Here is a 25,000-nt window from a genome sequence, read left to right as displayed (position 1 = left end):
CACCCTCTTGATCCACCCCACCCAAAAGCTTGTCCGCTCATGCACAAGTACCCGCGGTAGGTGGATAACCTGTCAGAGGTGGTAATATTATAGTTTATTTATGTCTTGATTGTCTACCATTTGAAGGCTGGGTTAATGCTAGTGTCTGGTTGACATTGTAGGGGTGTTTTGTGTACGTCTGCGGTTGCTGATGACTCTTTTGATCACCGAAACCCCAAATTCAGAGCTCTGTTGGTGAACCTGGAAGCAGCAGGTGGCTTGGAGAAAAAAAAAGAGAGAATTTAATCCACCTCTCAGTTTGTTGGGAACGTCATAAGAACTTCCTACTCGTATGCAGTCGGGAATGTGTAGTCAGGATGATCTTTTACTGCAGTAGAGTTGTAATTAACCACTGGTCTGCTCCATCCAAACCTACACACAGGCCATTTCAGACTGTGTTAGATTTCATGCCAGATAGGGCCCTGCATTATGACAAAAATCATCATATTTTTTAAATATTTCCCAAATTATGTTTAACAGTGCAAGCATTTTTTTCACAGTATTTCCTTTTTTTTCTTCTAATAAAAGTCCTTAAATAATTTCATTTGGCTAGAATAAAAAAGTTACATTAAAAAAAAACATTTTAAGGTCAATATTATTAGTCCCTTAAGCAATATTATTTTGGATTGTCTACAGAACAAACCATCATTATACAGTACAATCATTTGCCTAATTACCCTAACTTGCCTAATTAACAGTTAAGCCTTTAAATCGCATTTTAGGCTGAGTATTAGTACTTAAAAATATCTAGTAAAATATTATATACGATCAACATGGCAAAGATAAAATAAAATCAGTTCTTAGAAATGAGCTGTTAAAAATATTGTTTAGAAATGTGTTGAAAAAATCTTCTTTCTGTTGAACAAAAATTGGGGAAAAATATACAGGGAGACCAATAATTCTGACTGCAAATGAAGGTCATCTCATGTCCTGATAATGATAAATATCACCAATATCATCAATATTGTACCACTCCTGTATTACTTTATTTATTTATTTATTTTTTTTACATACTACGGTATATAGATCATTTCAATGTGGTGATGTCATAGGCCCATGAATATTTCCTGCTTGTCAAACTATTTCATAACTATATCAAGATGCAGTTCAATCATAACTTAACATTATCCCTTTAACTGCCTGCTCTACCAAATGGTCGACCATATTTTTACTGTTTTAAATAATGGTTTACACACGCAGCGATGTTGGTTTACAAAAAAATCTAACCAACATAATCCTGTTGCACCACTACACTTGTAAAAAAAAAAAAAAAAATTCAAAAGAAATCACTAAATAAGATTCTGAAATATTTGATGGCGGTCTTCAAAAAATTAAGACAATTTAGTATTCAAACATAATCAAAATAAAGCTTTTTTTTTATTTTAAATAAATTGGACTTACACTTCATATTTTCATTGTATATGTATTAATTCTGGTACTTTTACCATAACAATCATATGTCATATGATGACATATCAATCTTTTGGTAAAGGCTGATATTTTAGAAATTATGGGATCATATTTCTCTCTTTATTTAGGGCAAATGTTTGATTAAAGATGTAGAAATATAAAATAAATCTTTATAAAGTATAAAACACTTTTCAGAAACTAATGATTTTATGCTCAATGTCAAAATAAGATGCAGAATGTAAGCATTGTAATTTCAAGATACATTCTCTCCTCTTAAAATTCTTGGAGAAAAAATATATAATTTACATTTTGTGATGTCACAAAATAAATGATAGAGCATAGATTTTTTATTTTGTCAATATGATTAGGCTTGGGCGGTATCCAGATTTTGATACCGTCAAACCTCCTCCCTATTTTAACACGGTATACGGATTTACCCTGCATAATAATAAAACTATGAGGCTCAGACAGCGTCAAGAAACTGTTGGCTTGTGCCTGAACCATTCAGAAATTCAATACCGTATACAACCTTAGGTTCGAGGTATTTCCATCTCTCGCGGTCACGTTTTTGTTGCACAGTTTGCAAATTGCCTCGTTGTTCTTTTTTGAGACCAGGTCACTTGGTGCGTGACTTGCCATCTTTCCCCACCTCTCTCTATCTCCTCCATGTTGTCCCGTGATGACAACCATGCGTACGCATGTTTAGGCATTAAATAAATTATATTTAGTATTTAATCCTTGTCTCCTATATAAGTGCATTGTTTTTTATGATAGTATAACTGTATTAAAACTGATACCGTTGCTATTTTTAGATCCCGTGGTATACCATATTACCGCCCTAGCCTACATATTATACACTAGCTATGTTTCCAACCACCCATTTTTATGCGCATTTTGGAAATGCGCATAAAAATTTGGTTGATGAAAATGCCAACGTGCACATACATTTTGAAAATGCACATTAAAAAACGTATCCACATAACTGAGTAGGGTAAACTTTTAATTTAATAAGAAAAGATGCGCATAAACTACGATGGAAACACTTTTATCAAAATTCCAGTATGCACATTAAAAAGGTCATGTGATTTTGTTATAAAAGATCATGTGATGATAAAAATGTTTGTGAATGGACAAACCAGCCGAGCACAACTACGAGTAAAACTCTAAAATTCTAAAATGCCATAACCGTTTCAGTATTAGTGTTATTATATTATTAATTACCTCCAAAACTGTCAGGAGTGTTCTCCTGCCTTCCGTCTCATGCCTTCAAACAGCACCACTCATTCATTGCGTGTCGATATCCTCTTCTGAGGCGCAAGTTTTTTATTAAATGAAGAAAGGATTCACGCAGCTATCCGCCTATCGCAGCAAATTCTGTTTTTATTTTTGATATTTGGCGCAAGATAATCATAAAGTGACGATTTTGTTCTCTTTGACTCGTTGGATGGAAACTGCTTTATTCGCACATATTTTATGTGATAATCTAATTTTGCGCATAAACTTAATTCGCATTTTTAGATGGAAACATAGCTTATGTAAAAAAAAAAAAATCTGTAAATTAGCAGTTTTTCCTATTGTGTGATTTGTGTTATTATTTCCCCCTGTTTATTTATGCTTTTAAATTGCATTTTGGGACCTTGATCATTTTTTCCAACAACTTTTAACCTTGAAAAAGTTTGTTTTTGACATTTTTAATGGTGTAAAGGGATATACTGTCTGGGTTATTGTTGTATATTACGGGACAAAAACCTTGTATTGAACTGCTAGTAGGTTTTCTGTTATTATATAGACTTATTTCTCTATATATAACTTCTTATACATTATATTATTTTTAAAATGTCAATAAAAGTCACTTTGTTTGACTGTAGAGTTGCAGTTTCAACATCAAAAGTGGACAGAGCAGAGATCAATAATTGCAATTCACAACCGTAAATAAACCGAAAACACAATAATACAGAAACAATTCATTAATAGATATTTTTATAGTGTATTTTGTCATATTGCACAACCCATTTCAGACTGTTCGATTTCATGCCAGACATCTGAGTCACTCACACACACAAAAAAACAAGCACTGAAATACTACACCCGATTAATTAGCGAAAGCATCGTTTTTTGGACATTCTGCTGATCTGCTCTTCCTGTGAATCAGGAAACATAGGCAAGGCCTTCCTGCACACACACAGACACAAGTGGGTCAGTGGATGTGATGATCAAGGGGGAAGGGATCTGGCTCCAATCATGGGAGAGATTCCAGTGCGTACGTTAGATGTAGGTCATTCAGAACAAAGGCATCATTTTCAGGCCCGGCTGATCAAATGTGGTCATATTTACCGAATTGTTATGTCGTTCGATCATCGCGCCAAGGAATTTCAGCATGTCCTCACTCTGCGTAATGTGCAACGTGTCCAAAACACTTTGGCTCGCGTTAGAGCTGCCAGATTCATCCCTGCTACAGTAGATGGAATTTCAAGTGGCCTCTTTTTTTCTTGTCAATTTGACCAGCATTTAGAAACTTGCATGAAATGGTGCATATTTTCCTCATTGATATTCTCAGCGCTCACTCTTGTGCCACAATGAAGCCTTTCTATGGATGTGGAAATACTTGGGATGCCAGTCCTATTCTGAAAGAAGCTTTTGGAGAGGAGTGAAATTGAATTACATTATGCTCAAGTGTGTTAATGCATGGCAGTGCTTTGGACGGGCCCAGCTGGAGAGGGTGGGTGTTCCTGGGGACGGAGGCCCCCATGATGCTTTGTCTTCTCCCGTGTTCCTGTCGTTGTCATCTCCTCTTTGTTAGGGCTTTTATTTTTGGTTTCACTGCTGACCTTGACAGGGACGATCTTTGGTTTCCTGCATTTATGCAGAATGCTGGGAACATCACATTTTGTGTGTGTGTGTCAGTTGAACCCAAAGTCCCTTTAAGATATTTCACTTGGGGGCCATTTTTGTAACACTTTGATAATGCAAGTGCAGTGTTATCTCTTTGAAAGATGAAACATCAATTTTTTCAAAGCTATTTTTTGCTAATAAAATTTCATATTTTTAATCACCAAATTAAATTTAATTGACAATTAAACAGTTTCTTAAGTTCTGTCTCTTAGCATTCGGATCATGACAAAAGGTTGCCCATGCTAATAGACATGTGGGCTGGAAGGGAACAAGATCACAACACATATTTTCTTTATGACTGATTATGGAGGATGTGATCAAATGTCATCCTGTCAATCAAACTGTATAACTTCTGTAATAGTCAAAATAGAGTGAGATAAACTGAATAAGTCTCATTTTTTAAATTCCCTCATGTTAAAATACGATCCAAATCCCTCTCATTTTGAGGTCGTCCTCAACGTGACGTAGGAGTGCGGTTTCTCCACCCACCGAATTGATTGACAGCCGCATATTAACATGTCTCCATAGAAATGCGTATAATCATATTAACAAGACAGTGCGTCCGCAAAACAACTGGGATTAAAAGATCTGTTCGGCTCGCTGTGATCATTAATCATCATCAAATTTGATAAAGAATGAATTTTACGAATTTCAAATGTTTTATAAGAGTGCAAGTTTGTGATGAATTACAGCGATTTTTATCGTCTTTATCACCACAGCTGCATGTCAGTGCAATTATAAAAGAAGAAATGCTTCAAACCCAGTTTTAACAACTTTTTTAACAACATTTTGTGTGACTCCTCATTGCAGAAAGGCTTGAATTAACTACAACGAAGAACAAATACATCAAATAATCATTGGGAAAGTTCTTGCTGTAATCTTTCTCACAAAAATTACGTGAGATCTGCTTCCTTTATGTCTGTCACTGTGCTGTTTATCTGATGCAGCCAGAGATTGAGGCACACTCTGACAGGCACGCAGGATCGGTGGGTGGGAAGAACTATCATTAAAGGCACAGGCAACAAAAACAGCAACATTGTGTTCAAAGCAGAAAATTCCAATATTCTGAAAGGTATAATAAATAATCTGATGGGTGTTTTGAGTTGAAACTTTACAGACACATTCTGGAGACACAAAATAATTATTTTAAATCTTAAAAAACGGGTAAAATAGGTGCCCTTAAAAAGTTTTAAGCACCATGTATATATATTTCTCTTGTCTGTGACGCAAGTATTCACTGAGAATCCATTGCGTTTACTGACCCTAGAGGGTTCATAGTAATGAAGCTGCAGAAACTGTTGTTGAGAGCTCACATTCTGGACTGGACCAAGCTCCTTCCACAGAGAATCGCCAATCTATAGCGATCAATGATTGGCTCCTTTACTAGAAGGGCAGGGCTCAAAATTGCGACCATTTTGGTCGCATATGTGCCCGAAATTTTATCTATGCAACCTCAAAATATATTTGGGAGCATTTGTGCGAGTGCATAAAATTGTTGTGTGCGACCAGTTTTTACAGCAAAATGTTCACCACATGTGCAAATTTGGGAGACATTCACGCAGAATGCATCTGCACTTGAAACGCGAAACGCAGCGCTCAGGAATGGTTTAAAACAGTTGCCATGTCAACTTGCTGCAGTAAACAAAGCCAAGTCCGTAATGCTTGCCCTACCTTTGCGCTCTTTTTATTGGCCCACTGCTCTAGCACTGAAATATCAGCTGTCAATCACTCAGTCAACGCCCTCTGGCTTGGGATGACAGAGAGAGCTGCTACCGCTAAAAATTGTAAAGCGCTGAAGATGAGAATGAACCGACAGATTTTGTTTTAGAAATCATGGCAGCTAAAGTTACAAATAATGACACATCTTATTAGTGATCATGTGCTGAATGTTAATCCACCATCTACACTTTTCCAAGAGTGGATAAAAGACTTCCATTAGCTTCAAGTCCGCTATGAAAAGTCTGTGGGATGGAATTTTCAGGTAACTTTTTGCCACATCTAGCACGAGAGCTTCTGTTTAATCCTTCATTTAATCGCCAGATGCTGTCCGCCGTGCAAGCTATATGTAAAATTGAACACCACGTACATCATCGCAAACGGGCTTGCACTGAGTAAACTAATATGGCTAATCATGAAACGACAGGTATTTCTATTAACAAGACGTATGCATATAACAAGGTACAGTATATGTCAAAAGCATCAGTGTAATATCAGACACCATCCGTGAGAACAGCACAGTTATACCGTTAACAGATTCGTTCATGTCAAGCCGTGCGTGCAGGGCTGGTGAGCGGTCCGTGGATCTTTTGGTCACTCAGTTATGTTATAAATATCTATTTTCTTGTGAAAACGGTATTTCGTTCAGACATATTTTCCTTACGCTTGCATATATATTTTTTTGCTTGTTAGTTTGATTACTTTTGATTTCAAATGCAATAAATATGTTTGTATAAAACTTGTACTAACGGTGCTTATAACTGGTGGGTGCGACTAGATTTTGGCTGATGCGCCTAAATTTTTAAAGTTATAGCACTGGTGCTACCAAGCAAAAAGGTTAATTTCGAGCCCTGAAGGAGCTTTGTTTGCTAGAGCAGCCGTATTGACAGTTTCATTTTTCACCATTCAAAACTAACACCTCTTGTATATTATAGTGTTTGCAGCTGAACCCACTTGCTTTTTTTCTTCACAGGCTCCAAAGGTAAGGAAGGATGGCAGAGCAACTGAAGACATAGCTGTCCTGCAGGAAGCAGTGTCTTGGGTGAACTTATTAACCAACTTGCACTGCAGAGGAAGGGCTTCTTCCTTGATAGGCTTGCAATGTCAGACAGTCCTGCGGTGTGACGGCAGTCTCGTCGTCATGCTGGCCCTTGGAGTGGACCATGAGAAAAAAGGAGGACCAGGAGGAAAGACGCGAGAGCCTGGCGTCAACATCAAGCAGAAAATCTCACAATGGGAGGGATTGAGCCAGCAGGAGGACATCCGGAGTGGGAAAGTCCAGACCCAGCGAACCCTTGCTTCTCGCAGGCTTTCAGAGGACCTTCTTGGAAACGGACTTGACTCCAGTGATGGAGGTCGTAACAAAGCAACTGTATTTAAAGCCAAAAGTATGGGTTTGGATTTCAGGGAAAACCTGAAGACTTTCAAACCAGTTACTCCTGAAGTCAAGCCTAATTTCCCAAGAAATCGAGATCATTTAAATAAATGTGTTACCCCAAGCACTGTATCACAAGTCCAAGTGGCTAAACCGAATGTTAAAATCAATAATATCAACTCCAGCCATTTTTCAAATGTGGAAATTACATCTCTACCTCAGTGTGTAGATGATCCAGAGGCGTCGCTACCTCCGGGTAACTTTTACACCTCCAGGGGTTTCTGGAAACGACTGGAGGCGGATGAATCTTTCTGGGAGAGGGAGAAGGATTCCTCGCTAATGACTAAGGGACTTGACTTTGGACCGTCTTCTCCTCCACCTAAACCACAGCGCACATTCCAATACAAGGGTGCAAGCAGTCCTACCAACCAGTGGATCCAACCGGAGAACCAGACTCCAGCTGTTAGCAAATTGAATCAAGTGCGGAAGCATGACATCATCTTAAAGCCACCCAGCTGTCCACCTCCTCCTTGTCCAGTCAACACTGTCAATGGGTTTTCCAGACACCGAAAGAACAGGTGAATGCTTTTCCCAGCATGCATATCACATTATACAGTTAATCCCAAACTTAAGAAGGGAAATGTGCAACATCCAACAACTGCAAACACAAGGGATGGTTCACCCAGAAATGAAAGTTACCTCATCATTTACTCTCTCTCATGTGGTTTTAATTCTTTCAGTTTCATTTTTCTGTTGAACATGAAGATATTTTTAAAGAATGGTTGATATTGCTAGGGCTGGGTGATATTGCAAAAAATTATCACAATATCATGTTTCATATCATTCAATATCAATAATTATTGAATATTTTTACCTGTACATTTAGGAATATTAGTTTTTTTTATTTAACCAATTTATTTTAATTTAACAACTTTACTAAGGCAAATCGTTTTAATAGCCAAAAGCAAAAATATTTAAACAAAGTATCTTATCTCTTGATAATAAAATAAACATAAGTGTTAAAGAGACTCTTGAACTTAATAAATAAAATGTTACAAAGTGTGTGCAATGGTAAAAGTAGATCAACATCTGTAAGATGTCAATAATAATGATATAGTAAACATCAAAGGCGAGGCAGTGGCGCATATAGGTAGGTAGTGCTGTCGCCTCACAGCAAGAGGGTCGCTGGGTCGAACCTCGGCTCAGTTGGCGTTTCTGTGTGGAGTTTGCATGTTCTCCCTGCCTTCGCGTGGGTTTCCTCCGGGTGCTCCGGTTTCCCCCACAGTCCAAAGACATGCGGTACAGGTGAATTGGGAAGGCTAAATTGTCCGTAGTGTATGAGTAAATACTGACACCAATTTTATCGCCCAGCCCTAGATGGTACCCATTGACTTCCATAGTAGGGAAAAAAACAAGGTCCAAATCTTCTTTTGTGTTCAACAGAAAAAAGAAACTCGAATCAGCTTTGAGCAAGTGAATGGTGAGTAAAGGATGACAGAATTTCAATCTTTGGGTGAACTATCCTTTAAATTGCTTTTTCATAAATAAAACTGGTCAGATTTTGCATTTAAAAAATTGAGGTAATCACTCACAGCAGTCAAGTTCTTACAGGCGTTTCTGTGTAGTGCAAGAAGTATAAAGAGAAGGGTGGGAGGCAAACAGAAAATACAGATGAAGTACAAGATTAGTCATAGAATTGCTGTCTATTCAGTCTTAACTTGTATTGTGTTGTACATCCCGAAATTCTCTTTGCGCCCTTTTTTTTCTACTGCTATTCAACTCTATATATTCATATGATGCAATTTCCACTATTGCACTGACCCACTTTTTCAGTTCTGATGCTAAACAATCTCTCATTTAAATGAAGCATTTCTGTGTTTTGGGTTTTGAACAAACATCTCAAGAACTTTCATTTTGGTGACAATATCTTGCCATTAAATTGTTGTCTTAATAAAAGGAAAGAGCCAGAAACTTGCTATAGGTGATCGAATAACCTCCTCATATAATTACGCTGTGCAAAACAGTTTGATAACTTTTCATAAATAGCGTTTTGCTGGCTTTCAAAACCTGTTCGACCTGGTCTCAAATGATATATCCCCTCGAACAATAGGTGTTGGCCTAAAACGTTTTCAAACTGACATGCCTCACCTTGATGGCTTGAATCATGTGGAATGTTGAGGTGTGCTGTTACTTTTATAAATAGTTCTTTGATCAAATTTAAGTAATATCATAGACTTTCAGTGAAGTCAGAATATTATACACTGTGAGAAATTCTGTGACAAAAAGTCATAAAAACAAGTGTTCAACTAAACATTTTTAGTCAGTTTGATTGATGTAAGTTATTGTGACTATAAAAGTTAATTTGATTCAACGTAAACATTTAAGGCAGCAATATATAGAGGCTTTTAGAGGCTTTTCATTTGGAAAAATACTGTAAAAAGAGACTGTCAACATTTACTCCTCTTCATGAGCCTTTTGTGGTTCAATAAATTCCTGAAGAACATTCCAAATTTCCAAATATTTTCTATAATAATAGGAACCATTTTTTATTATTTTTGTCTCTTTTTCTTTTAATCAAACAATTATTTGTATTGGTCATGTAAGGGTCATATATTAACTGAACTTTTAATGTTGTGGGTGAGTGCTGTTCATACTAATTAGCATTTTTGCAGAAGTAGATAGATGCGGGTCCAAAATTAAATTCAGCTCTGCAGAAACTTCCTGTCTGAAGAGAGGTGTTAAAACTGAACACAGAACGCAGAAAGATGTATACTTTGTTGTTGGGCAGAGAATTCGTAGAAAAAGAGGAAGTATGTCGAAGGTGTGGCCAATGGAGGACTGAGCAATGACTGACAAGTGACGTTACACCAAAACTCCACCTGTTAAGGTCGGTTGTGTATATATGGTGAAGTCAGGAAACGTATGTTAGTTGCGAACCTCTTGAATGTAATTCTTGTATTGCATTGGGGTAACGTAACCCAGAGCTCTGTCATCGAATTATTCATTTGTATCCAATAAATTGTTACGACTTTTGACATTGAAGAAAAACCTCTCCTGACCTTTTCTCTTGAACACGCATGGCTATATATTCCAACATTTCCCACACTCATTCATTCATTTTCTTGTCGGCTTAATCCCTTTATTAATCCGGGTCGCCACAGCGGAATGAACCGCCAACTTATCCAGCAAGTTTTTATGCAGCGGATGCCCTTTCAGCCGCAACCCATCTCTGGGAAACATCCACACACACTCATTCACACACACACTCTCATACACTATGGACAATGTAGCCTACCCAATTTACCTGTACCGCATGTCTTTGGACTGTGGGGCAAACCGAAGCACCTGGAGGAAACCATGTGAACGCAGGGAGAACATGCAAACTCCACACAGAAACGCCAACTGAGCTGAGGCTCGACCCAGCGACCTTCTTGCTGTGAGGCGACAGCACTACCTACTGCGCCACTGCTTCGCCCTTTTCCCACATTTGACTGTCATAATACAAGGGAAAAATCCATTCTTCAAAATATCTTCTTTTATGTTTCACTAAAAAGAAAGTCAGTCTTACAGGTTTAGAATGAAATGAGGATTTGTAAATGATGTTGAGTTAAATAATCTTATAAACAATCCTGTTTAGTAAAGTCGTTTTCTTTGTGCTTTAATATATTTATGTCTGCCCAATTTCATGAAGGTGAATGATTTGAATTATTTAGCCTCTTTATGCTCTCAAAATACTAAAATCTTTGTATATTTATGTATATGTTGCAATCAACGTGAAAGATTGTTTCTGTTGAAATGGCCAACAACTATCATTTGAAAAAAATATAAGAGCATTTCATGCCAAAATAGCGAAACCGTTTCTGCGTTTTTTGTGTAAGCAAGTATTTTACAGTGCTCGGCATTTCTTATTTTGGCCAATTTAAACAATTAAAAACAACATAAAACAGAAAGATTTTGATGTTCTGATAGTGATTCCTATGTAGAAGAATCACTTCCTGCCCTCCATCTGAATATCGGTCATCATCAGTGACGTCATGTGAAAACAACCAAAAGCCATAGAGTATAATCTGTCATTTGGGACGCAACTATAGTTCATCCAAAAATCCTCACCATTAAAAATGTTGGTAACCGCTAGCCATTGATATCAATAGTAGGGGAAAATGGTATGTCAGTCAATGACTATTGTATGACATCATTCTTCGAAATATCTACTTTAGTGTTGAAGTCATTTCTGTGTGAAATGTCCCTCTTAGAAAATGCACTCTTGTACTTGTTTGTTTCATACTTTGGGTTGTGCAGCTTTGTGTCAGAGGACACTGGGGAGCGTTTAACTGTGAGTGGATGATAGTTTAGCTGTCTGGCCTCGTCCCCAGCTGTGATGTCAGCTGTGCTTTGGCAGAATCGCAGCCCATTGTTCACATTCGGCCTACTTCTGTTTCAGTGAAGACTTCAGGGGTCACGCAAGGGCTTTCTGAAGACTTGCATGTGGTCACGCTGTTTTTGTTTACTTCTTCCACTAATTGTTTTTCTATCTGATCATTCAAATCACGTTATCTCTTCCAGTGATTTACTGTGTGTGTGTGTGTGTGTGTGTGTGTGTGTGTGTGTGTGTGTGTGTGTGTGTGTGTGTGTGTGTGTGTGTGTGTGTGTGTGTGTGTTTAAGTAAAATGTTAATATGTGATTTATTCTATAAAGTCTTAATATATTTCTTCTGAATGTTAAATAGATATATTGTAAATTTTTGGCAGTTTGATTAAAATAATAAAGTTTAATTGGTTGTGACTGAGAATAAGGGTTATTTCACCTAATACTGATTTCGCAGTCATTCTGATTGTAAATGAAAATAAATGTCTAATTCCTTTTTGTTCATTTGACCAGTAGTCATTTTATACTGTAAATTACCTTTTTTTTCTTTTAAATTAATAAGAAATGTCTTCTTTAGCACATTTCAAAAAAGTATTTTTTACTCAAATACATAATTATAAATTGAACATCCTGGAAAACTGAGAAATCGCAAGTGGTCTATTATTTTTTCTTTTCTGCTTTATTGTTTGACAATGTTATACGTTAAGGAACTACAGCCAGGTTTGGGAACTTGTCTGTCCAATTGAAAAACAAACTGGCTCATATCAATAAAACAGCTATGATAACCATAGGAATAAAACAAAATTAGCCTATGCAGACTTAATATGAACATTATATGTATGTGTTTGAGTAAAATGTTAATATATGGTTTATTATTTACAATCTGATAATATTTCTTCTCAATGTTGAATAGAAATGTTGTCATTTTGGGGCATTTTTGGCAGATTGATCAAAATAATAAATGGTTTAATTGGTTGTGACAGAGAATAAGGGTTATTTCACCTAATCTAATAATGATTTCGTAGCCCTTCTGATTGTATTGCGTTGTCTGAAAAGAAAATGTCTAAATCCTTTTTGTTCATTTGACCAATAGTCATTTTATAAATTATATTTTTTTTCTTTTAACTTTATAAGAAATTAAAGCAAAATTAGGAATAAAGCAAAATTAGCCTAAACAGATTTTATATTAACGGGCAGTGATGAGAGAAGACCAATAAATATTGACAATGACTTCAAACATCCCCCCCCCTTTTTTTTTTTTGTTTATTTTTTTATTTATTTTTTTTGCAAAAACCAGCCACTGCACAGACACTTAAAATGCCAATGTGTTAAACCAATAAACTGAAAATTTATTTTCCTCCTGCATCTAAAAAACTGTTTATTTCTACCAAGAATATTACACATCAGCATTTTACTACACTGTGTTTTGTATTATATCTTTTTGATGCATATTGTGTAGTAATTGAATGCAATAATGCTTTCGGGGACAAGTAAAGTTAAACTGAAATGTTACTGTATGTGCATTTTAGTGCTTTCCAGTTACAAAAGAGACCTGAAATTGACCTGAAAATATAATATACAGGAAATTTTCCTGCCACAGACAAACACAATCTCTTCCAGTCATTTAATATGTATGTGTTTGAGTAAAATGTTAATATATGATTTATTCTATATACAATCTGATAATATTTCTTTCCAGTGTTAAATAAAAATATTCTCATTTGAGGCATTTTTGGCAGATTGATTAAAATAATAAATGGTTTAATTAGTTGTGACTAAAATTCCAGGTTATTTCACCAAATATTGATTTTGTAGCCCTTCTGATTCTATTGTGTTTTCTAAAAATGAAAATAAATGTCTAAAAAACATGGCTCTTTTGTTATATTGACCAATTGTCATCACTATAAAGGATTGTTCCTGCTACAGACACTCTTGGTCCTCTTTCTCCACAGGAAGTCATTTGAGTTTGAGGATGTGGTGCGGCTGTCAGCCCAAACGGCCTCTAGGGGGAAGGAGAGCCGCCGCTCGGGTCTTTATCACGCCCTGTCTGAAGACAGCATCTATGAGGACATCATCTGTGAGTTATTCTGATATCATCCAACTGTTATTACTGTGAAATAGGCTCAAAAAACGGATGTTTGCATTATATGAAGCTTAAAATAAAAAAAGTTCATATGCACTGTATATAATACCAGTTTAACAGTTTCCGTATTTTGTGATTAACATGTTTTCTTTTTTTATGCTTGTGAATTGCATTATGAGATGTGGATCTGTGCTCTGACGACTATTGATGCAAAAAAATTCAACTCTACAGTTTAACAAAGTGACTTTTTAGTAGTTTAGTTATATATATATATATATATATATATATATATATATATATATATATATATATATATATATATATATATATATATATATTAATATTTCTTAAAAATAACAGAAAATGTACTGGCAGATTTTACCATAGTAAAAGAAATGGCTGTAGTATTCGTAACGTCACCCATAGGTTTCTGAAGAGCACAAATTAAGCTACAATTACGCGCGGCCAACCGTTGCCATTTTGTTCGCACGTCATCGCACCCACGGCAGGATACCAAACAAGGGCAGAGAGGCAGAGAGTGAGGGGAGCTACAGACACCTGCTGGCATTTTGCTTGGACCTGGCTTAGACAGACTTTACTTTGGAAAAACGCTTAATACTTTATTACCTGCGACTCGTTTGTGTTCTGACCACATGTGCTTGGTTGTACACTATATCAATACAGTGTTTAAACACTGCTGTACTGCAAAGAGCCACTAAACATTGTTCTTATGATGTTTTCCTACAGGAGGACAACGCGAAATACACATAAACACTTAAATTATAGTCTGTTTTAGTAATTGCAAGGCTATAGATGAAATCCAGGCACAACCCTGTATGACAACGTTTCAGATGACTGTTCTAGAGCCCACAGTTAATCAATCTGTCAGATTCTGGAGTGCTTTACAGTTCTAAAGAACATTATAAATTATCTTAAATAAAACAAATACATTTTTAGAGATGGAATATAAGTATATAACTTCAATCACCTGGGAAATGGAGGCAACTTCAATGGTTTGTGAGCACAATTAAGTGCACACAGCATGCCATATCATCTGATAATTGTAGGAAATAATCCCAAAAGGCAACTGTGTAAAGAAACATTAGCCAAAAAAAAAAATAGATGTATATGCCGAGCTCAGCGGCTAATTAGCCGTAATCAGCTGAGGTGACGAGACAGCAAGTAGTGAGACCTATCTGTCACTCCAGTGGCCACGCCCTTAATTATGCAGACTTAATATAACTTAATAAATCAAAACATGAGTTAAAAAAAAAATTCCCCCCTCCTCACAGTTGTCATGAAGGTTAATCATGGCTATGTGCACTAAAGCCATCTTTTGTACCAGGCTGTAAACATGTTTTTATCAGCTGTAAAAATGGCCAATTTCCCATTGCAGTCAGAAATGACCTGTACTTCCTGGAGCCAGCCCCTCTAGGCGAGTCGATGAATTTCAGTTTTAGTTACTTCCGTATTGGCTTCCCGAGGAAGAGCAGGAGGTTACCGCTTGCTTTTTACAAGGTTTTTGTATCGTAATATACAACACCAACCCAGACAATATATCATTGTAATCTATTAAAAATGTTAATAAAAGTCATGTTTTCAAACTTCTCAATGTTAAAAGCTGTTGGAAGAAAGATCAAGGTCTCTTAATCTAATTCAAAAGCATAAATAATTGGGAAAAATAAATATGAATCACAAAATACGAAAAACTACTAATTTTTGGATATTTTATGCAGTGTGTACTAAATATGTGATAAACTGATAAAAAATATATAATAGAGCTGAATTTTAAACAGAGCCTTCAAGCTATAACCGCTAAACTCTGCTCATACCTTCAGGCTAAGCTGAGGTTTTATGCAATGTGTTTTCAAACTGATCAGACTTGCTAAGATTTGCTAGTGTACTCAAAAAATGACTTGTACAAATAAAACCACACACTCAAAAAATGATGTTCGCAGTTTGTTCAAACTACTTATTTAAAATAAGCCAAAAGGACACAATTCTTTATTGTTTTTTGCTCACTTCAATTTAATCCACTTAAATTTGTAAAAACTAACAAGTTAACTTCATTCCTTCCTGTTAACCCCAACACAAATTGATTGTGTGGAAGCCAGCAGTTTTTATAATGCATATGTTTTTATTGAGGGGTGTCAAAACTTTTAAACGGTAGATCTCAAAAGGCATTTCACCAACCACCCAGTTCAAGACCTTCAGACCTTTATCAATCTATAGCTATCAATAGCAAGAGATAGCACCTAGCCTGAAACATGCTAACAACATGCTACTTCATGCTAGCAGAAGGTTAACTCATGTTAAAACATTCAAACTATAATGCTAATTTGTGTGAGTGATGTCAATTCATGCTAAAACAACCCAACAGTAATTCTAAGTTATGTTAGTAACGCTAATGCATGCTAAAAACATGACACAACATGATAATCCAAGCTAAAACATGCTAACAACATGCTAATTCATGCTAGAAGCTCAATAACTTGGTAATAATAACTTGGTAATCCATGTTAGAAGTCTTCCAGTTCATGCTAATTCACTTTAGAAATATACTGTATAGCATCATGCTAATTGATGCAAGTAATATGGTAAGTATGCTAGAAACATGCTAATTCGTGATAACAATTCGCTAACGTATTAGAAACATGCAAGAAACTTGCAATTTCAGAAAACTTTACTTCTATATTGACTTAATCCCTTTTTTTGCATGAAACATTGGCATAACTATAACGAAAAGACAGTTGCTATGACTCAAGAGAAAACCGGTTAAAATATTTAAATTAATCTGCTTTAAAACACTGCAGCTACAGCCATTTACAGACCGAGGGCTTTACACATTTCATCACATCTTAGCCTGTTTTTTTTGTGATTGATATGAATAGGATGTAGTCTAATTTTTATAACTGCATTTCAGTACCGCTGCATTAGACTGTCTAGCTGCTTTTGAAAGTCAACTTTTGTGTATTATAAACAAATGTAATTATAGGGTGCTTTCTCAAGACAGACAGACAGACAGACAGACCACTGACTTGTAGATTTACACATCCATAATTGTTATGGAGGATTTTTGTTTATTTTTTTTTGCATGATTTACAATGTTATCTATAATCTTCAACATTTTTTAACTATTTGTTTGCAGCGGATATGCCAAAAGAAAACCCATATGAAGATATCACGCTTTCTCCCATGTGTTTACCTATAAGGCGGCAACGAAACTACACAGTTGGACAAAGAGAAAGGCCACAGCTCAAGGTGACTGTCCTTTTAAATGAATACTGATTTGATGAGTTTTTTTAGTCCATATCATATCCAGTGTTGGGCAATTAGTCCTCATCATAAACTCAACAAATAAAGATCTTTGCCTTTATTAGACAGGACAGTGTTGAGACAGGAAGCGAAGTGGGAGAGAAAGAGAGGGGGTAGGGTAGGGAAATGTCCTCGAGCCGGGATTCGAACTCGAGACGCCCTGACGTGCTATTGCACCATATGTCGGCGCTAACCACTAGGTTATTGCGCCGACGAAACTCAACAAATAAGCCGTTGATGATTTAGTGTAAAACCAGCAAATCAACCTTTTTTTCTATTTGGAAAATTACAGTTATTAATAGTTCTTAGTTCTTAAGTAACTCTTACTATCCATTTTTAAAATAGCCTACATAATCTACGAATCAAACAAATCCAAAGATTTTCTTGATTTTTGCATAATAACTCCGCACTAAACTGAGACTTTCATTTTATAGCTTACAAAACATGTATGCAAATCAATGCAATATCATGTGTAAACAACAAATTTGTTATATGCTATAGTAGCCTATACTTTACAAAGTCAACATATGCGTCTTGTCATTATCTTTCATCACGCGCAGTGCGAGCACATAAACCACGAGTGAGAAAGGAAATAAAAGCACGCAAGCTCTAAGGTAAAACCAGACGCTCAAGACATAATCTGTAACATAATGACTTGAATTAAAATGATGACAGAGTTGTATGATTTAAGAACAACAGAGGAGCATTTATGAAATGCATAGGCCTATTTTCCATGGAGCAATCGATTTGAGGTAGCCTGCTATTTTTATTTAATGAAAGAAGAAAAAAACATATGATTGGACAAACAGCCTAAGCCGGTTCTTAAAAAGGATTCAGTCAGTGTTTTCATTTTGTAATCTAAATTTGTAAGTTAAATGAAAATATCTATAGCAAGACTATTTATTTATTTTATTCTTTTTTATTTACTTTACTTTGTTTTTCTATGCAGTTGGAAACACTGCAGGTGCGTGAAGATGCTCGTGAAGATGTTGATATGTTCTGTAGGCTGTTGTTCGCATGTTAAAAGAAGTATTTGCAATATTTAATGTGTCAGACACAAAATAGACATGTCAGTTCATTTTTTTTTTACTAAATAATATTTTAATATTAATCTGACCAGTTAATATTTAGTTAATGAGTGGCGGCTGTTGGTTGGTAAAATTAACCAAACTGATCATGATTTCCACAAAAATATTACACCTGTTTTATCATCGGTAATAACAAGAAATTGTTTTTGAGCACTGCATCGTTACATAACTGGAGTAATGTTACTGAAATTTTGAAATTGCATCCCCTGAGTAATATTTAAAAGTGTATTAAAATATATAAATTATTGTAATAATGTTTTTAAATAATGCTTTTAATTGTAATATTTACTGTATTTTTTTATTTAATAATGTATTAAAATGGGGGGGGGGGGGGGGGGGGTGTAAAAATGCAATAATGTTTCAGATTACTGACGTTTTTATTGACTTTATTATTTTAAAAAAGAAAATTTTTAAATAATCAAAGAAATGCATCTGTTGCAAGCATAATGGATGTCTTTAATGTGTAATTAACACGGACTGAAAGCCAGCTACAGATTTATGTGGTCTTTAAAGCTATTTACTCCAACTGTGTGTTTCAGTAATAATAAATAATGTACATAGACTCCACTTTTTTAAATATTAAACTAAACTATTTTCCCATCTAATTCTTTTCTTGTCTGTCACCATATACAGCTCTCACCGAAGCCCTTTACACTATTGCCTAATGGAGACCGGCTACATAAAGTGGGACGAGACCATAGACAACTAACAACATCACCTACATGCAGCACCATCTCCAGTTCTCCCAGATCATCAGCAGTTAAACCTGCTGCATTGTACAAGACAAGCAGGCAACCCCTGGTAAACCCACCCACATAAACACTGTGTCAGGTGGCATTAAACATTGCACAACGTGTGTCTGTCACCACCTGTTTCTCTGATTGTGTGCATGTGAACTTTAACCACACACCCTGACATGACAAAATATATTCCTGAGTGTTTTATAAAGAGGAGCTGGAAATATTATATTTTACCATGATTTTCAGAAGACACACACTAACATGACACTACAGCACAACAGTAGATTATTGAACAAGAAACAATGTCATGTTTAATTCTAATGTTATTAATGCATACTTAAAATGCATATTTTATATATTTAAAATCTTCATAATTGTATCAGGGTGTTCGCGGGGTCCTAAAAAGTTTTAAATCTACTCAAATGGTGTGTTGTAGGTCTTAAATCTTTTTTAACAGGTCTTATTGTTCCTTTGTTCATGTATAGCTACTCAATCTGGCCATTAGCATACATACAATCACCAACAATCCATCTCAATGAACTTTTAAAATGTTAACAGTAAACATTTCAGCATTCCAAAAAGGTTTTAGTATGGTTTGTTTTTATGCAAGTGAAACAAGTGTGGTGCTAATCGACAAGAGGAGGCACCAATAACAGTCCATACACCATACTAATCAAGCAATACAACTTTATTATAATACAAGTTTATTGCTGGTACACACAGCTGATCACAACTATCACAATAATAGTCAATAATCATGAATCATACTCAGGAACATCATTTATGGAAAACAACAAAATTGCATAAGTCCTATAATGTGAACAAAAAAGCTGAGTAATAAGGATTACATGAAAAAAGACACTTAATGAAACACCAAGCAATTTGAAATACAGTAAGTATGTACAGCCTCAGAGAAATGCCATCATTTTCCTCGTCAAACACTGGGGACCCCATTGCAGTCATTGCAAGAATACGGCACATTTCCAATGCACATTTCCGCACAAATACATTTCCAATGCTTTCTGTAGATTGAATCATATTTTAAATGTAATTTGATTTAGACATAAAAGTGCTCAAATTATCAGTTTAATGTCAGAATAACATTCCAGATGTTGTAGGAAACATATGGATCATGTTTGCACTTTCTTTACATAATTATAATCATGAAATAAAAATGAATTAATTTATATACACTTAATTAAAATAGCCTGAGAATTAAATTAATTATTGAATAGTTTTTGGAGAATTGAGTTGCAACCTGACACAGATTCATGTCTTTGTTGCCAATTTCGGGTGATTAAGCTATAGTACAAATTTGATCTCACAAACTGTAGTCAAAAGTAAAAAAAAAAAAGAATAACTTTCATGTTTTGAGAAATGCGACACAATGAAGCAAAACAGAACCCTTTTTGCCATCAGCACCACAAAAATATTAGGAAACTAACTGTATGTCAATCTGCAGGGCAAAATAATGAACCATTTTTGATGCATGAGGAATTTTTTTTTGTCTAGTCCACAATTGCATTGAATGTAGGACGAAAGAGAACGGTCAGAAATGTCAGTTTTAATGCTTATAGAGGAAGAGGGAAGGAAGTGGTGAGAAATGGATGATGGTGGCCGGAAACGGGAGGTTAAGGATTATCATGAAGTCGCTGTTCATCATACTGAACGCTGCTGAATAATCAACTGTTTTCAGCTTTGTAAGGTTATTTCATGCTAAAAATGTGGTAACAGCGGGTTAATTAATGTTAGAAATATGTTCACAGACACAGCATGATAATACAAGCTAAAAACATGTTAACAACATGCTATCATGCTAGAAACACCATAACACCATGCTAATTCATACTAGAGGCCTTACAATCTATGCTAGCAACATGCTAAGTCACTTTAGAAATATATAATATGTTAATTGATGCTAACAAATTGCTAAGTTTAGTAGAAACGTGTTAATTCATTATAACAATATGCTAACTGACTATCAGGTTTTTTCATGCTAAAAATGTGGTAACAGCAGAATAATTCATCATAGAAATATGTTCTCAGACACAACTTGATAATCCAAGCTAAAAACATGAAAACAACATGCTAATGTACTTGAAATTGCTAGCAGTGTGCAATTTCAACAAACGTTACTCCTCTTGAATTAATCAGACACAACATGATAATCCAAGCTAAAACATACTAACAACATGCTAATTCATGCTAGAAACACAAAAACAACATGTTAATTCAAACTAGAGACCTTCCCATTCATGCTAGCAACATCCTAATTTTCTTTAGAAACTTACAATATCATGTTTTCAGTATGCTAAAATCATGCTATTTCATGATAACAATATGCTAGTGTACTAAAAACATGGTAATAGCATGCAATTTCAACAAACTTTACTCCTCTGTTGAATTCATGACAGACACAACATGATAATCCAAATTAAAAACATGCCAGAAACATGCTAGAACACAATAACAACATGTTAATTCATACTAGAGGCCTTCCCATTCATGCTAGCAACATGCTAATTCACTTTATAAACTTATATCATGCTGTCAGTTTGATAAAATCATGTTAATGCATGATAATAATATGCTAATGTACTAGCAACATGCTAACAGTGTGCAATTTCAACAAACTTTACTCTATTAAATTAGTCACAGACACAACATAATAATCCAAGCTAAAAACATGCTAACAACATGCTAATTCATGCTAGAAACACAATAACAACATGCCAATTCATGTTAGAGGCTTTCCAATTCATGCTAGCATTATGCTAATTCACTTTTAAAACTTGTAATATCAGGCTCTCAGTATGCTAAAACCATGCTAATTCATGATAACAATATGCTAATGTACTAGCAACATGCTAGCAACATGCAATTTCAACAAACTTCTCTATTGAATTAATCCTTTTTGCATGGCACATTACTGTACAGACAATCTGTATGAGAATCCAATTAGAAATGATTTAAATGAATCTGCTTTAAAGCTCGCAACCTGATGACTGATGCCTTTACACATATCATCAGATCTTAGCCTGTGTTTTTAGTTTAAGATAACTTAAGACTTCGATATAACATAGACCTTTTTTTTCTTGTCCAAGCCCTTAATTGCACTGAATGTAAGATGTTACAAAAGAGAACGGTCTGAAATGTCAGTTTTGATGCTCTTAGAGGAAGAGGGAAGGAAGTGGTGAGAAATGGAAGATGGTGGCAGGAAATGGGAGGTTGAGGATTATCATGACGATTATCATTATCATGATCCATGATAAAGAGCGCAAGCAGAAAGGGAAGGTAAGACACTGCCTTTCTTCAGTAGAAACCACTTATTTTAACATCAGACAGCAAGAGAGAAATGTGGAAATTGTTCTGATGTCAAGTTTTTCTGTAGGTTGGGCTTGCTTGGTGGTTACTGCAGAGTAAATGCAGTCCAAGTGAAACATCAGTAACTTGTTACCGTAGTATTATCTATACTGTATATATCTTGAATTAGGCTGTTTGTTTCTAGCTTCTTTTTAACTTAGTCATTAAGTTGCTTTTGTCATTTTTAATAATTTTTTGTTTAGTAGTTTTACTAGTAGTATTTACATAACAATGTGTGTGATATTAAAGGCACAGTATGTAGTTTTCGGCTTTAGAGCAACATCAAACAAAGGCATGAGCGTGGTCATCGACGTCGTCTTCATTTCATTACATCCTTTAAGTTAGACTAGCTTGTTTCTCTGGATTTGAACATTCATCGAAACATTTGGGATAATGTTAGTGTATTTAAGCTTTACATAAATCAGCGAAATATGTAACACTGTTTTAATGGTTTTTGGATATTTTAATTTAAAAAATGAATTATTGTGGCTTTAACAAAACTATATCTCGTGTGTGCATGTGTGTGTTTGTGTGTTTGTCTTGGCTAGATGTAAGCCTGTCAAGGATAAATATCAAACTGCCAGTAGGTGGCGACAAGTCTCATTCATTCATTCATTTTCTTGTCGGCTTAGTCCCTTTATTAAAAAGGGGTCACCACAGCAGAATGAACCGCGAACTTATCCAGCAAGTTTTTTTTACGCAGCAGATACCCTTCCAGCCGCAACCCATCTCTGGGAAACATCCACACACACATCCACACACACACTCATACACTATGGACAATTTAACCTACCCAATTCACCTGTACCGCATGTCTTTGGACTGTGGGGGATATTGGAGCACCCGGAGGAAACACACGCGAACGCAGGGAGAACATGCAAACTCCACAGAGAAATGCCAACTGAGCCGAGGCTCGAACCAGCGACCTTTTTGCTGTGAGGCGACAGCACTACCTACTGCGCCACTGCTTTGCCCCTGCGACAAGTCTCCATTTTCATTAATTTCCTTGATCTAATTGATTCGTTCAAAATAGCTGGTTCATTTAGAAGCAAAGTGAATGACAGTCTTTACTAATAGATTGTGGAATAATTGGCTAAAATTTAAAAAAATAAATAAATAAACGTAATTCAGGAAAGAAACATTATTCTCGGTGTTCCTCTGACACACAAATGTTCTGCTCTGGCTTTGTTTGGAACTGTTTTCATCTGATAAAACGAAAAAAAAAAGAAAAACGACAGTTTAGGTTAAAGTGTAAAACACTCCAATTTTGATATTGAGCTTCTGCATAAAGTCTATGTTTACATTTTTTTATTACACTTACATGCTCCCTCTTGTTTGTGTTTTATTTTATCTTTTTAAATATAAATATTTGATTTGATTAATTTATTTTCGAGCAAAATATCATACATAAAATATCATTAACAAAAATGGAGTGGGATGAAGCACAAGCTTATTATTTTCCCACCCTTTTACCACAAACATCATTCATCTATTATTTAAACTTATTTCTTTTTTACTTATCTCTTCTTTTTACATGAGACATATTTGATCCTTTTGGCATCTCTAACAAATTTTATGTCTGATTCCATTTGTACCTTTACATTTTATAACAAAGACCCAGAGAAAAAATAATAACATAGTACTGCAAATAGCCATTAATTAAAATTTCATCATACCTTTCTCTTTTTATCCTTTTTCAATCACCTTCATAATTATATTTATTTATCCAACTTTTTAAATTGATTAATATCTTAATATCCTGACATTGTTTGAGAGTCTGATCTAGACTGTTCCATAATTTCACACCACAGGCAGACATACACAAACTTTTTAAAGTTGTCCTTGTTTTCAACCTCCTAAAATTTTGTTCTTCTCTCAGATTATATCCCCCTTGTCTTTCTTCAAAAAACTTTTGTTTCCATAAATATAAAAATATAAATATAGAAATCATGCAGGTATTTTTAGCTTTTAAAAATTAAATATTTCAATTGCTTGCAGTGAATGCTTTTCGACACTCTAGATGGGTTTTAGTTTAGTTATTATTTATTTATTTATTTATTAATTTATTTAGAAAATAGTTTTATATTATATCATCACAGACCATAAATATAACTAGTGCTGTTAAAAGAGTAATCACATATAATATCTATCTATCTATCTATCTATCTATCTATCTATCTATCTATCTATCTATCTATCTATCTATCTATCTATCTATCTATCTATCTATCTATCTATCTATCTATCTATCTATCTATCTATCTATCTATCTATCTATCTATCTATCTATTTATCTATCTATATATATATATATATATATATATATATATATATATATATATATATATATATATGCAACTCAACTCTCTCTCTCTCTATGTATGCATACATCTATATATATATATATATATATATATATATATATATATATATATATATATATATATATATATATATATATATATATATATATATGTGTATAGAAAATGTTTATTTTATTCAAAGGAGGGAAAGTGAGCTAGTAATATATAATATATAAATATATAAAATATTTATATATAAGATAAAATTATAAATAAATCTTAAAATGTAAATATGTATTATTATATGTACA

At 34.9% G+C, this 25,000-nt stretch overlaps 2 protein-coding genes across 4 annotated transcripts in view; both read left to right on the top strand.

The window, feature by feature from the left end:
* Positions 1-25,000, top strand: part of nr1h5 (nuclear receptor subfamily 1, group H, member 5) — a 612,581-nt gene that overhangs the window by 428,729 nt on the left and 158,852 nt on the right. The window lies entirely within an intron of this gene.
* Positions 1-25,000, top strand: part of dennd2c (DENN/MADD domain containing 2C) — a 57,873-nt gene that overhangs the window by 2,142 nt on the left and 30,731 nt on the right. Inside the window, exons 2-5 of one of the 3 annotated variants that reach the window (XM_087264365.1) lie at positions 7,031-8,010; positions 13,750-13,874; positions 17,029-17,141; positions 18,917-19,084. In XM_087264365.1, coding sequence (XP_087120491.1) covers positions 7,199-8,010; positions 13,750-13,874; positions 17,029-17,141; positions 18,917-19,084 — 1,218 coding nt within the window. In that variant the 5' untranslated portion in view covers positions 7,031-7,198. Of the gene's footprint in view, positions 1-7,030; positions 8,011-13,749; positions 13,875-17,028; positions 17,142-18,916; positions 19,085-20,642; positions 20,748-22,201; positions 22,318-25,000 lie in introns of those variants that run through there. The other 2 variants (XM_087264367.1, XM_087264366.1) reach the window with 2 other exon arrangements.

Source organism: Danio rerio, chromosome 8 (assembly GCF_052040795.2).
Source record: "Danio rerio strain M-AB ecotype USA chromosome 8, GRCz13ab, whole genome shotgun sequence".
NCBI classification, from domain to species: domain Eukaryota; kingdom Metazoa; phylum Chordata; class Actinopteri; order Cypriniformes; family Danionidae; genus Danio; species Danio rerio.
Note: the sequence above shows the minus strand (reverse complement) of the source record. Positions and strands in the feature narration are given on the sequence as shown.